The 15,643-nt window shown below is 41.7% G+C and overlaps 2 protein-coding genes across 2 annotated transcripts; both read left to right on the forward strand.

Annotated features, from left to right (window-relative positions):
- Positions 1–3,457: 3,457 nt before the first annotated feature.
- atoh7 (atonal bHLH transcription factor 7) lies at positions 3,458–3,886 on the forward strand. Its single transcript, XM_058064352.1, has one exon. The coding sequence runs from the start codon at positions 3,458–3,460 to the stop codon at positions 3,884–3,886; it is 429 nt and encodes a 142-aa protein (XP_057920335.1).
- Positions 3,887–7,634: 3,748 nt separating this feature from the next.
- Positions 7,635–15,316, forward strand: pkd2l1 (polycystic kidney disease 2-like 1). Its single transcript, XM_058063910.1, has 15 exons — positions 7,635–7,908; positions 8,039–8,152; positions 9,956–10,083; positions 11,061–11,314; positions 11,397–11,621; positions 11,688–11,916; positions 11,977–12,147; positions 12,221–12,402; positions 12,475–12,595; positions 12,668–12,766; positions 12,831–12,952; positions 13,018–13,135; positions 13,211–13,344; positions 13,429–13,576; positions 14,594–15,316. The coding sequence occupies exons 1-15, from the start codon at positions 7,635–7,637 to the stop codon at positions 14,705–14,707; spliced, it is 2,433 nt and encodes an 810-aa protein (XP_057919893.1). The 3' UTR covers positions 14,708–15,316.
- Positions 15,317–15,643: the final 327 nt, after the last annotated feature.

A 15,643-nucleotide genomic window follows, 5' to 3' on the forward strand; every position in this document is an offset into this window, starting at 1 on the left:
GGAATTACTCCATTAGTTGCCAAGGAAATAAATTATTGTGGTAAAATCAGCATATATGCTAAATAATTTGGATTTCACTTTGTAGTGAGACGATGATGGGAGGTTCCATTGGCTGGTGACCTGCAATTCTCTACAACACCGCTAGGCGGCAGTATTTTCCCGAGTATTTAACAGGCTGGAATTGCTTTCATATAATAACAATAACACTACCAGTATCATTATTGACACCTTGCTGGTGCTGGTCCACCAGCATAGACTGGTATGGTCCATCAGCTAAACCAGTCCCAAACCAGCATAGAATAGCAAAGGCTAGCTTTATTGCCATGCTGGTCTGGTCTGTATTTTTCAGTGGGGGGGGCTACAATATTTGTGTTTTATGATGCAAATGTACTTTATTTTGTGCTCATTTGTCATTAGATGGGCCAACATGCAAGGTTAAGTGAGACAATGGTAGGCTAGCATAGAAACTCCAATAACATTAAAATAATAACAGAAATTGACATAAAACCAGGGAATGTATCATAGAATCATAGAAATGATGACCAATAAATATTAGCTGGGTTCAAGCATTAAAAGCATTAAAAGCATTAAAAGCATTAAAAGCGGGTTGATTGAGATTTTCCCGTTTGTTTTGACTATGCTTATTATCTTAAACTGGGGCCAGATTCCAAACAAAAAGGAGATCCCAAGAGCCAATTAAGCATAGCTAATCAGTCCAATTAGAAGGAAAGGGAGTTCAAATAGGCATAAAATTACATCCACCTTACGTGACCCAATTAGACGGCTGGCTTCGTTTGACCAGCTGCTGAGGTCTTCTCTGGCTACTTGTGTGTGTGTGTGTGTGTGTGTGTGTGTGTGTGTGTTTGTGTGTGTGTGTGTGTTGTGAAAAAGCCCAAAACATAAAAATAAAATAAAATGTTGTCCGTGTTGTTTTTATTGAATAAATTCTTGACTCTGAGATTATTATCAGCATCCAAGTGGTGCTGTCAATCAAAGGGTCTTGATGGAGAAGCATCAGTCATGTTTTCCTTATCCATGCACTTTCTCCAGCTAAACATACGCTTTGCAGCCTAATCTTAATCCGTCCATAAGGGATGTGGATTAAATGCGGTCCGTGTTGCTGTCGGGGCAGACGGGTCACTCAGTTGTGACATATGGCTTTTGACGACACGGCCGAGTCGTAGGTGCTGAAAGCAGCCAATGGTGTGACGGGTCGGGTCGGGGTGGGGAAAAGGGCGGAAGACACGACAAGACGAGGAGCAGCTGGCCAACCACATCAATCTGTAATCAATGAACCAACTGGTAGATGGGATTATCTGCCTAATTGCACAGCTAACCCGGCCGGCCCAAAATGAGCAGACAGCATCAGCTTGCGTCCATGACCCAGTAGCGGAGGCGGCCATTATTCTGGGCCTCTGTAGTGATTAATCATTCATAACCTGCCACCGCAGCCAAGCTGGGAGTTGGTCAAGACGGGGAAGGGAGGGCGCGGCCCAATCCAGTCATCATCTTCTTCATAACTGCATCATATTCCAACTACAGCGATGCTAATTGCTAAACAAAGAAAATCCCACATTGAAGTAAAAAATACTATTATTCATTATGCAACACTGCTTATACTGTATATTGCTATATATATATATATTGTATATTGCTATATATATATATATATATATATTGTATATTACTAACCCACTTACAATCATTTGTTTACCTTTTTGTTTTGGTAAATTCTGAAGAATAGTCAACTTAAACTTCAAATCTGACTTTGCACAAATGAAATTAATTTTCCTCATGAATATGTATCTTAAATGTTTAAGATAAGATAAGATAAGATAAGATATGCCTTTATTCATATGCATATTATTTGCATTGCACAGCAGCAGAGAACTGAATCAGTTAAGCAGTACAAAATACACAATATAAAAATAAACAATGTAAACAACTGAATACTGCCTGATATTCGCCCCAAAATATGCAATTGTATTATAATTAATATTAAAATATTTATATAATTAATATTCAAATATTATTATCTATTATTTATTAAAATAATCGGTCATTCTATGTATTAAATGGCTGAAGTAATACATAAAGTAAAATCCAAATAGAAGACACATTGAAAGATGTGTTGATATGTAGTATAGTGTACTATAGTGTATAGTGTATATGTAGTATAGTATATGTTGTATTGTGGTCACTAGGTGTCAGTAACATTACTGTAATGTTCAGTGAAACACACAAGCACCAGAATTGATCATTACTCTAGGGGTGTTAGTTCATGTCCCGAGGGCTCTAATAATGTTACAAGGCGTATTTCGAAGGTTTTTTTATGCTTTAACAAAAGAATATTCCATTTCTAAATCAGGAATGCTACTTAGTGGAAATGCATTCATCAGAATTGAGGAATTGAGTGTGAAAGCAATGACTCGTTTACACAATTCCAACATTCATTTTCTACCGCTTACCCTCACGAGGGTCATATAATTTATTTTTATTCCAACATATAAATATTTGGCGTTTGGTGATGTACGTAAATGCAGCACTTCCTGGTACCAGATGGGAAAGACCAGCCAGACTTGCCCCCTTTTCCTGGGCCCAGTACACAGATCAATGATTTATTTATTTGCCATGTGCTTGGCTGTACTGAGGGCCATGAATGCACCCCACATACTGTGGGTCAATCCAACCACATCACAGATTGTCAAGCAGCATAAATCATTCAAAGAATATAGAAAATACTCTTTTTTGTAAGTCTGATAAATGGTATTTTCCATTTTTGTCCTGGTAATCTGCGTACCATCTTTGGCCATATTGTTCAGATATTTTAATCCCTGCTTTTCACTTGAAATCCCTCAGGTTACGGACCACACTCACACTTGTGTTGCCTCAGGCTAATCTCAGATTATGCTCCTCATCACACGTCAGACGCGATACGGGAAGTGAAAGGAGACTCGGTGGCGTTTGTGACGTGATGCTAGTTCCTGTAGCTCTAGAGTTTAAATGATGACATTACGTTTGACTCAGTATTATGATTTTGAATAAATATCATCTGCGTATAAAAAGTAGGACGTACGCCCTGTCAGCTCGGTAGAAGTTGGTGTGCATCATCATCTGTGCGGAGTCGTGCTAGCAGATGGTAGACGAGTGTTGGTGGAGTGTTGGGGACACATGGCTCCTAGCGAAGCCTAGCGAAGCCTAGCGAAGCCTAGCAAAGCCTTGGCCTGATAGCCCCGCCCAACATAATTGGAATTTCATTAAGCTTTTTTCTTTGTGTGTCTGTAGGCCGAGTGTGTGTACATGTGTGTGTGTGTGTGTGTGTGTGGGCGGCATGGAGTGGGGGGGCGAAGAGGGCCGGGACCCCACCTGCTGCCACCTGTTCATCTTCTGCGGGGCCTTATAAAGGCCACTCCCCGCCTCGGACCTCAGACGCCCTGGAACCCTCAGGCTGAAGACCATGAAGCCTCGCCGCTCCAGCTGCACCGACTCAGGATCCGAGTCCTCAGAAGCGGACTCCAAGAGCCCCGAGAAACACGAGCCGGCCACACGCAGACGGATGGCGGCCAACGCCAGAGAGAGGAAGAGGATGCAGGGCTTGAACACGGCCTTCGATCGATTACGAAAGGTGGTCCCGCAATGGGGTCAGGACAAGAAACTGTCCAAGTACGAAACCCTGCAGATGGCTCTCAGCTACATCGTGGCCCTCAACCGGATCCTGACGGACGCCAAGAGGCGCCACGCCGCTCACAGGCAGTGGCTGGACTTGCAGTTTGAGTGCGTGCAGCCTGACGACTACCAGTACTTGACGCGGTACGAATCCCAAGGGGAGGACTACATCGCCTCGTCCTTCTCCTACCAGCTGGATGGACACCAGCTCCACGCGTAGAAGAACCCCTTTAGCGTTAGCGTGAGGGGCGGCCATGTTGGAAGTAGCAATGTGAGGCATTGTTTCTCCCGGTGAGGAGACGGTAAATACGTTCGTATTCATTTATTTCTTCTTTTTCTGAAGTCGGGATATTGAGCAGCTTTTGTTCGATGCGTTCAGGTAGTGTCGTCATAACGACCGTTGGGTTGTACTCAAGTCAAATGTCAAACGGGGGATTTACAGCATGTTTTTCATGCGCCCCCAAAATGTTGTGCAATTTTCAAGGAATGGAGAGAATTATTAGGCTAATGCTAATATGTATTTTTGTAGAGCTTTTATTTTATGCTTTTTGGATGGAGAATAAAAATATTTTGTACGTCATTTTTTTGGTCTCATCTGTTGAATTTTAGCATTTTAGCGGAATCTCACTGTCACTTATTGAGATGACAGATGTTATTCTAATTATACTCCAGTCTTCATCCTGCCTGCTGACCAATCACGGCGGGTCGTGTCCACTTGCAGGGCGTCCTTAGCTGGAGGTCTTCCTTTTGTCCCCACAACGTCTGCACACCGAGATAAGCAACGCTTACGTCAGCCAGGGACAAAAATAGAACAAAGATTTGAAATATGTTCCTTCGGCAGCAGAATTGGGATGAGAACAGCTGCCTTTGTTTCAGTATGATGTATTAGCATATTTATTTGGCATGGTGTGCGGTTGTTTCAGACGTTTTAACAAGTTACATTTAGGAACGTCATGTGGGTACGCTTGCACAATTCAACAAGAAGTGGGACTTATTTCATTATGGGCCTGCAGGTCTCTCTCATTATTCCTCACACTTAGAATTATGGGCCTGCAAGTCTCTCTTATTATTCCTCAAACTTTGAATTATGGGCTTGCAAGTCTCTCTTATTATTCCTCACACTTAGAATTATGGGCCTGCAAGTCTCTATTATTATTCCTCAAACTTGGAATTATGGGCTTGCAAGTCCCTCTTATTATTCCTCAAACTTAGAATTATGGGCCTGCAGGTCTCTCTCATTATTCCTCACACTTAGAATTATGGGCCTGCAAGTCTCTCTTATTATTCCTCAAACTTGGAATTATGGGCCTGCAAGTCTCTCTTATTATTCCTCAAACTTAGAATTATGGGCCTGCAGGTCTCTCGCATTATTCCTCAAACTTGGAATTATGAGCCTGCAGGGCACTCTTATTATTCCTCAAACTTATAGTTATGGGCCTGCAAGTCTGTCCTATTATTCCTCAAATTTAGAATTATGGGTCTGCAAGTCTGTCCTATTATTCCTCAAACTTGGAATTATGGGCCTGCAAGTCTCTCTTATTATTTCTCAAACTTATGAATAATAAGTATAACTGAGTAGGGTTAGTTGTATTCTTCTTATTATATGTTATTCTGCTGCAGCTAATTCTGGCCAACCCATGCAAAGAACCTCCACATTTAGTATTTCTGTGATGTAGCTAGCAGGTCGGCCAAGGCTGTTTACTGTTGGATGGCTACAGATTTAAATGGGAATCATGGGCCATTGTTCCAGATTTGAAAAGTTTGAATGGTGGCACAAGCCAGAGCTGATTAAGGAAGCCCGTGAGCAAGACCGCGGGCTGGCTTCGGCCGAGGAGCCGAAATTAAACTCTATTGTGTGCTAATGGCTTTGTGTAATTTCTTAGTTCAGAGTCGCTGAGGCGTGAGCGTCCAGAGCTGGACCCAAACACGATCTGCATTAAATGTAAAACATCCACGGCCCTTGGAGCGTCCAACTGCCATCAGACTGCAGACTTGATTTAGAACAAATATCCCAAAATGATATGTTTATAGCTGATTGATGTCCTTATGGGCCCCAAATGTGTGGATGATTACATGCTTCCATGCATGATATGACCATGACCTGCGAGGGCATTCTGTTTTGGCTCAAGAGAAGATGGAGGTGACCAACATGGATGCAGATGGTCCTAATGATCCATTTGCCACATTGAATGAGTCAAAAGTGCGTGTCGGTGACACTGCAATTACACTCTTCATTAATTCAGTCCCAAGCGGCCAACAGTTGGCCTCCAGAAGAAAAAATAGAGCGGACATGCAATGAATTGATTTCCTCACGAGGAGGACAGTTGCTAATCAGTTGCTAATCAGCGGGACAGCAACAACAATGTGCTCAGCGGGACAGTCATTGAGAGGACGGAACCAAAGGACGAGGTTGTCATGCTGGATTATGACACTTGCAGATTTATACTTTTGAGACAACTTGTTGACAGCAAAGATATTCTGGAATAGAAGGACAATGAGCAGATTTACACGAGAAGGAAGAAGAAGCCGTAATATTTTGGTGATGGTTGGATAAAACTTATTTTCCAGAGGTGCGGATTCAAGTCATTGGTACCCGAGTCACAATTTTGATGACTTTGGACTCGATAATATCGTCAAAGACTTGGACTTTGACATCAATGACTGTGATAATCGTGATCAGGTCTAATTCTTAAAGCTGTTTACATCAACTCAAATAGATCGAAATCATTTCAAACGTATGAAAAGTTTCATCCTTTTTGTTCCGATACTGTGGATCCGAATTCAGCATTCAAGGTCATGCAAATGGGAGGTCAAATATACTTTTTTTTCCTTTTCCTCAATAATAATTCAGTAATTAATAATTCATGAATATGTGTTCATGCTTCAATAATAATTATTTTTCATCAAGCGTTGGGATTTCCCACTTCCTGGAATGCACCAAAACCACTGCTAAAAAACACTTTTCCACACCATTGAATCAGTCAATGGTGACCATGATTTAGAGTTTTCATATTTGTCTAGCAATGTTAACATGCTAATATTAACACGCTAATACCAAGTATGATAGTGGTTATATATAATATATACATATAAAATATAATATAATATATGTGTGTGTCTACCCATGAGAATAGCTAAAAATGCTAGTATGCTAATGTTAGCATGCTAATACCAAGTATGATAGTGGTTATATATAATATATATATATATATAATATAATATACGTATGTGTGTGTGTCTACCCATGAGAATAGCTAAAAATGCTAGTATGCTAATGTTAGCATGCTAATACCAAGTATGATAGTGGTTATATAATATATATATATATATAATATAATATATGTGTGTGTGTCTACCCATGAGAATAGCTAAAAATGCTAGTATGCTAATGTTAGCATGCTAATACCAAGTATGATAGTGGTTATATATAATATATATATATATAATATAATATATGTGTGCGTGTCTACCCATGAGAATAGCTAAAAATGCTAGTATGCTAATGTTAGCATGCTGGCAATGTTAACATGCTAACGTTAGCATGTAACATCTAGTATGATAGCGGGATAAATGTCCTGAAAAGGTTTTGGATTTTGACCTTGGAGTAGCATAATGAATGAATACAGCCCCGCTATTTGGTCCAAATGGCGTGTGCAGGTGTACCTATTATTTATTATTATTATTTATAGGTGCATGATATCAAACAAAGTAACCGCATGTCAGTCATAGTGATGATTTTTATCTTCACTAGTTTTTCCCAACATTTCCCAACATGGGATGCAGCTTCCACACATGATGTCACCTCTGGCTTACCAACGTAGGATGACGCTAAATGTTCCTGCAGGAGAATAGGTGGCTCCTCCCCCCCTCCACAGGCTTATGTCACCTCGTCCTTAAATTCATCTGACTGAGCAGGTGGTCAAAAGCCGTCCGCACCGCTTTGCTTCGCTTCCCTTGGTTTCTCCACCATGAAGACCCTGAACAACCGAGCCGACAGCCACCTGACCAGCCAGGTGGAGTGTGAGCTGGACAATATGGCTTCCTGGGTCAACCAGGGCTACATTGGCTCCCCGCCTCCTTTGCCTCGGGCGGTCAACACCGTATACAACCCGCAGCCCTTCTTCCAGGGCTCCATGGAGAGCATGTACAACGTGGACCCCCCTGGGCCATTGCCGGAGGAGCCCCCGTTGGCTGATAAAAGCCTGCTGAAGGAACGTAGAGGGTGCTGCTCTTTCATCAAAGGTAGGAACAACTTAGGACTAGAAGTTCAGTCTACTTCAATCAGTAGTTCTCATCTTCCTTGGTGTGGATCACGAAGATCTCAATCATCTTGTTCATCTCCTATTTCTTCTCCTGGTTGTCTTCTTGCTAGGCTTGTGGGGGACAACGCTGACTGAGAACACGTCGGGGAACAGGGAACTGTTTGTCCGCACCACTCTACGGGAGTTAATGGTCTACGTCTTGTTCCTGCTGGATATTTGTCTGCGTGAGTAGCTCAGTGTACACTACACTACACTACACTACTACTACACTATACTACACTACACTACTACTAGATACTAGGTACTAGATACGTATCTAGTACCTATACACAAACCATGACAATATTCCATCGTCACAAGACAGTAGAGCCTGGCTTTTCACAGGACTTGCATTTTTCTAGGAGACCTAGAACCCTCCCCATATTCTCCATATTCTCCATATTCTCCATATTCCCCATATTCTCCATATTCTCCATATTCTCCATATTCCCCATATTCTCCATATTCTCCATATTCCCCATATTCTCCATATTCTCCATATTCTCCATATTGTCCATATTGTCCATATTCTCCATATTTTCCATATTCTCCATATTTTCCATATTCTCCATATTCTCCATATTTTCCATATTCTCCATATTGTCCATATTGTCCATATTCTCCATATTTTCCATATTCTCCATATTCTCCATATTTTCCATATTTTCCATATTCTCCATATTCTCCATATTTTCCATATTTTCCATATTCTCCATATTGTCCATATTCTCCATATTTTCCATATTCTCCACATTCTCCATATTCTCCATATTCTCCATATTTTCCATTTTTTCCATATTCTCCATATTCTCCATATTCTTTATATTCTCCATATTTCTCCATATTCTCCATATTGTCCATATTCTTTATATTCTTTATATTCTCCATATTCTCCACATTCTCCATATTGTCCATATTGTCCATATTGTCCATATTGTCCATATTGTCCATATTTTCCATATTTTCCATATTCTCCATATTCTCCATATTCTCCATATTCTCCATATTCCATTTCGTATGAAGCAGTGACATTTTCACCATGGTTCTCCGGGACCAGTTTTCTCAAGAAACATTGCTAGATGGCCTCTACTGGACCAAATGGTACAACAACCAGTCCATGGCCAGTGGAGACCAGTCCTGCTACCTTGACTCTGACATGCTCTGATTTCAGATCAGCATTTGCAATAATTTGCGACTCTTGTAATTGAGATTAGCTCCAGAACCCAGCCCTTCTCTCATCCGTTGCCGTGGTTCACTTAATCCAGGTTCGAGCCCCGGCATCCCTCCCATACCAATTAAACACCCTCACCTCGCAGTAGCAGCTATGGTGCGTTCAGGTACCACGAAACAAAAAATACTATTAGGGAAATTGTTGAACTTGTGGGTCAACAGTAGTACACGCATGTTGTATATGTTACCGATATTATTATATTTATCATTTTACTGCATTGCATTGTTGCCATGGTCTCACAGTGAGATGTATATAAATATGTATATCATATAGTATATAAATATTGTCTTTTTGCTTGATAAAAAAAAACAAATTGGAGTTGGAAGTTGGACGTGTATTCAAAAAATCTGGACTTTGGACTTACCATACAGAGCTTGATGTTTTCATGGCGACCCCCCCCCCCCCCCCCCCCCCCCCATCCATCCACCTGAGAGCCTTTGTCCATGCGTCCATTAGCCATTAGCCATTAGCCATTAGCGATGAAAAGAACGTGACCACAGCCTCCTGCCTTCAGCGATAAGCTTTGGTCTGGTCTATTGTTTCTTTGTCTGATTTCCCCCCACGTTGTTTGATGAGGGCCATTAGCGTCAGGATGGCGAGCTCCTCCTCAAACAAACCACCACCTCTAATCTGGATCCACACCTGAACAGCCGTCTTATCTCGGAACGCCCGCATGGGCCCGCATTGAGAGCAGAACCTGAGCAAAGCAGATAGGATCCAACGGGTGACGTTAAGATGTCATCACGTTGTCTTTCAGTGACCTACGGCATGACCAGCTCCAGCACCTTCTACTACACCAAAGCCATGACTGATCTGTTTGTCAATACAGCTGGAGAAGGTGGGCTCAAGTTTCAGTCCATTAGCACCATGGCCGACTTCTGGGCTGTGAGTATTTCTCCATATTCTCCATATTCTCCATAGTCTCCATATTCTCCATATTTTCCATATTTTCCATATTCTCCATATTCTCCATATTCCCCATATTCTCCATATTCTCCATATTCTCCATATTCTCCATATTCCCCATATTCTCCATATTCTCCATATTTTCCATATTTTCCATATTCTCCATATTCTCCTTATTCTCCATATTCTCCATATTCTCCATATTTTCCATTTTCTCCATATTCTCCATATTCTCCATATTCTCCATATTCTCCATATTTTCCATATTTTCCATTTTCTCCATATTCTCCTTATTCTCCATATTCCCCATATTTTCCATATTCTCCATATTCTCCATATTTTCCATATTCTCCATATTCTCCATATTCTCCTTATTCTCCATATTCTCCATATTTTCCATATTCTCCATATTCTCCATATTCTCCATATTTTCCATATTCTCCTTATTCTCCATATTCTCCTTATTCTCCATATTTTCCATATTCTCCATATTTTCCATATTCTCCATATTCTCCTTATTCTCCATATTCTCCATATTTTCCATATTCTCCATATTCTCCATATTTTCCATATTCTCCATATTTTCCATATTCTCCATATTCTCCTTATTCTCCATATTTTCCATATTCTCCACATTTTCCACATTTTCCATATTCTCCATATTCTCCATATTTTCCATATTCTCCATATTTTCCATATTCTCCATATTCTCCATATTTTCCATATTCTCCATATTCTCCATATTCTCCATATTCTCCATATTTTCCATATTCTCCATATTTTCCATATTCTCCATATTCTCCATATTTTCCATATTCTCCATATTCCCCATATTCTCCATATTCTCCATATTCTTTATATTCTCCATATTCTCCATATTCTCCATATTCTCCACATTCTCCATATTCCATTTCGTATGAAGCAGTGACATTTTCACCATGGTTCTCCGGGACCAGTTTTCTCAAGAAACATTGCTAGATGGCCTCTACTGGACCAAATGGTACAACAACCAGTCCATGGCCAGTGGAGACCAGTCCTTCATCTACTACGAGAACATGTTGCTGGGGGTCCCCAGGATGAGGCAGATCAAGATCAAGAACAACTCCTGCAAGGTTCACAAGGACTTTCAGGATGAGATCACCGGATGTTTCGATGTCTACAACGACAAGAAGGAGGACGATCTCAGCTTCGGTCTCATCAATGGCACTGCGTGAGAAACTCAACTCAGGTTCAATGCCGACTGTGTTCTTCTTCTCTTTCGATTTGAGATGTTCCGTCTTGTGTCTGGGCAGATGGAGCTACAACTCAGAGAAAGATATCAAGGGTTCTTCTCACTGGGGATTGCTGACCACCTACAGCGGAGCGGGATACTACCAGGACCTGGGCAGAACTAAGGAGGAAAGCACAGCGGTACTGAAGGAGCTGGAGGACAACCTTTGGCTGGACCGAGGAACCAGAGCTATCTTCATCGACTTCTCCACTTATAACGCAAACATCAACATGTTCTGCGTCATCAGGTGCAAACTGCAGTCCAAACCGATTGACTGGTGCCCATGTTGGGTTTAACTGTGCTCTGTCCACAGGTTGGTGGTTGAATTCCCAGCAACTGGTGGCGCCATCCCTTCCTACCAGATTCGGACGGTCAAATTGATTCGCTACATCAACTACTGGGATTACTTCATCCTCGGCTGCGAGATGCTTTTCTGTTTATTCATCCTCTACTACGTCGTAGAGGAGATCCTTGAGCTTCGGATCCACAGGTTCTCTTACTTCAAGAGCATCTGGAACATCCTTGACATCGTGGTCATCCTGGTAAGAGACCATCAAGACGCCAGCAGATCCTCATAGACTAAAGACGTTTGTCATTCGTAGCTGGCCGTCGTTGCCATCGTGTTCAACATCTGCCGTACCATCAAAGTGGACAAGTTGCTCGGAAAACTGTTGGAACAACCGGAAATCTACGCCGACTTTGAGTTTCTGGCCTTTTGGCAAACACAATACAACAACATGAACGCAGTCAACCTGTTCTTTGCATGGATCAAGGTGAAGTACTACCTCTGTGTACTCGCAGTATTTAGCGCTTCATCTAAAACGTGCGTTGTTCTCGTCTCTGCAGGTCTTCAAGTACATCAGCTTCAACAAAACCATGACCCAGCTGTCGTCCACGTTGAGTCGCTGCGCAAAGGACATTGTAGGATTTGCTATAATGTTCTTCATTGTGTTCTTCGCTTATGCTCAGCTTGGATATCTGCTCTTTGGTACCGAGGTGGAGTCCTTCAGCACCTTCGTCAAGTGCATGTACGTCAACGAAGTAGCAGAGTTTGGAATATTTAACAAGTAGACTAAAACGCTCTTTCCATCTCCCCGCAGCTTCACCCAGTTCAGGATCATTCTGGGAGACTTCGATTATGACGCCATTGACCGTGCAAACCGAGTCCTTGGACCAATCTATTTTGTGACCTACGTCTTCTTTGTGTTCTTTGTTCTTCTGGTAAGTCCTCCAGCTGCCCAGGTTGCTGAAGCGGATGGTAATCCAAAGTACTCAGACATGATCTTTCCATAGAACATGTTCCTGGCCATCATAAACGACACGTATTCCGAGGTGAAGGAGGAGCTCTCCTCCCAGAAAGACGAGCTTCAGATCACTGACATCATCAAACAGGTACCAGAAATGGGACTTGAACATCCAAATATGATTATATTCCTTGGATCATCTTCCAATCCAGAGCTATCTGAAGACCTTCATGAAGCTGAAACAGAAAAATGAGAAAATCTCAGATGTCCAGAAGGCTCTACGATCCGGATCCGGGGAAATTGAATTCAAGGATTTTCGAGAAACGCTAAAAGAGTGAGTGACGATCTCGATGTCCTAAAGTTCCGAGAGGAATCTTTACCACTCTGATCCCCTGGCAGGATGGGACATGCGGATCACGACATTACTGCGGCTTTCTCCCAGTTTGACCGTGACGGCAACCAAATTCTTGACGAGGACGAACAGGAAAGGATGAAAACGGAACTGGAAGAAAAGAGGGTCCGTCTGGAGCAAATCTGGAATGTCTTCATGCCAAATACTTGTAGGAAAATAAATATCCTGTCATCTTCGCAGGATGCCCTTTGTGCCGAACTCAACAATCTTGGAATGAACTATGGGAAAGATTTAGGGGGAAAGACCCCCGCAACATTCACTGAGCACAAGAGCGTCCCCGTGCACCAGTATATGGACCGGGAACACTTCCTCAGGTGAAATTCCTGAATCAACCAAGACTTATTTGAACATTGATTGTGTTCCTGTACCTTGACTGTCACTCTGTCCGTCAATCACAGACTGGCCAGGCAGGTCCTCCATCTTGAAAGCGCCATGTCCGGCATCGCAGCCAAGATTGAGTTGATTTTGGAGAAAACTGGAATAGAAGATGGAACTGAAGGGAATAAAAACGCTGGGAAACAGTCAGTCAAACAGACCAATCATATTGTGAGTATTGATGCCCATATTTACAGTACTTGGGAAAAGTTTGGGATATTTGACTTCCGGGTGAAACTTCAGGATGAAGCTAAAATGCAGTACTAACCTTTACAGGTCAACTTAATACTCCTCTGATATGTGCATTTATTCACATGTTTAGGATATTTGCCTCCAGGAAGTCACTTACCAAGTTTTTGTGGGCACTTCATTCCTTGAGTACACAACTAACAGTACCAGGCCATTCTGAGGCTTCAAACCAGATCTTCTCAGAGCGAAGACGCTACTGACCTTCAAGTGTCACGGTGTCATTAGCAGCTAAGAGATCCAAAAATGAAAAGGTATCGGTTGTTAGATATTATTACACCTACAGATTCAAATAACTCATTGTGTGCATTGTCAGTCTAACAGCTTCTCATAAAAGGCCTTCTTGACACTCACACTCACATAGCACAATAAGTTGCGCAACACTTACATACCGGTTTGACTCATGGAAAAATACATGGACAAGACGCACACACAAACACAACATTAACCTTCATATTCTCCGTGTACTTACTTCCTCGTTGATGTTAACATCCGACGCTGTACACAAATATATTCTTTTTTTGAATTGGAAAATTGTTGACTAATCCTCTGATAGCAAAGTGGTCCCAAGAACCAGGAAGAAAATCCTAGCCTAGGGAAAAGAAATAGCTTGGATCTTAAACACGCAAACACTGACATTCGGACGCGTGCGTTCAAACGTTTAGAGGTCAAATGAAGTTCACCTGTAAAGGTTACACGGCATTGTGGGTTCATCATGAAATTTCCACAGGAAGCAGAACTTTTGGTAACATACAGTAAAACATGTGGCAAGAAGATTATTATTATTATAAAGATTATTATAGATTTGAAATGTACAGGTGTAATGACTCAACATTAGACATTCAGGTTGTTTTGGTTTATCGTAAGCTACTGCTAAGCTAATCCGATTGATCATCTGGAGAGCAACTGAATGTCAATTTCCTTCCGATTGCTCCCGTGCAGGCTGGTCAATCCGGCTCAGATGGGAGCATCCTTGTCTGTGTGGACCGAGGGACAAAACCTGCCTTGTCGTCGGGGAGAATCTGCGCCATTCCCACTTACGACTGTCACATGTGATCAAACCCGGAGGAATTACGAGACGGAACGACTGCCTGAGCGTGAAGGAGAACCAGTTAACTGAACAAATAAGTGCTTTACAAATGATATTTCCTTAAAATGAATACTTTAAATCGGGAGTCTGGGCTGCATCAAGTATTCAGTCCGGGATCACAAACAGGAGGCCATTACTACGTAGAACACACATCAAAGAAATAATGCTATAACCTTCACACATCAACCATTACTACTACTACTACTACAACACACGACAATAATTTTGCCAGCTAGAAACATGTAACTTGAGCAACTTTTTACAAAAGCAGTGCCGAAAAGCATGCTGGGAAGCCAGAAGCACTCCCTAGTATTTCCCAGTAGCTGTGGTTGCCCAATGTGTTTACTTACCTGTTACATGTTGTACTGTCATGTTGTGTTTGTAGTACGTGTTCTGTCTCTCTCCATCTCGCCAGGGCTTGCAGGCCGCGCTTACACAAAATACGGTCACAAATTATGGTCCCGTGTGCCGCATGTTGGAAACCCCAGGTTTCAATGGAGCACACGATCCCCTCACATTCAAACTTGTATATATTGTACATCGGTTTTCCAAGTTGGTGTGCACTACAGCTACAGATGAAAAAATGTTACGTTGAAATATTTAGACAACTACAACGTAGTGTTTTAGCTGCAACATATACACGTACATTTCAATGGAATTGTGTGCAATATATCGAAATATTCCTGACTGAAAAGCTAGCCAGGTTCAAGGTAGTTAGTATATAGATGTTTAAGAATATTTGACCATTTACTCAGTCTGCTTCTATGTGAAACATGATTATATTTGATATATTAATACTGATCATCATGAAGCACATCATGTTGTGTTTAGATAGCGGCGCTTCAAGGTGGCAAACGCAGCTAAATACTGTAATAAATACTGTAAGTGTCTATTAAACATAC

This window comes from Doryrhamphus excisus, chromosome 2 (genome assembly GCF_030265055.1).
Source record: "Doryrhamphus excisus isolate RoL2022-K1 chromosome 2, RoL_Dexc_1.0, whole genome shotgun sequence".
In the NCBI taxonomy this organism is placed as follows: domain Eukaryota; kingdom Metazoa; phylum Chordata; class Actinopteri; order Syngnathiformes; family Syngnathidae; genus Doryrhamphus; species Doryrhamphus excisus.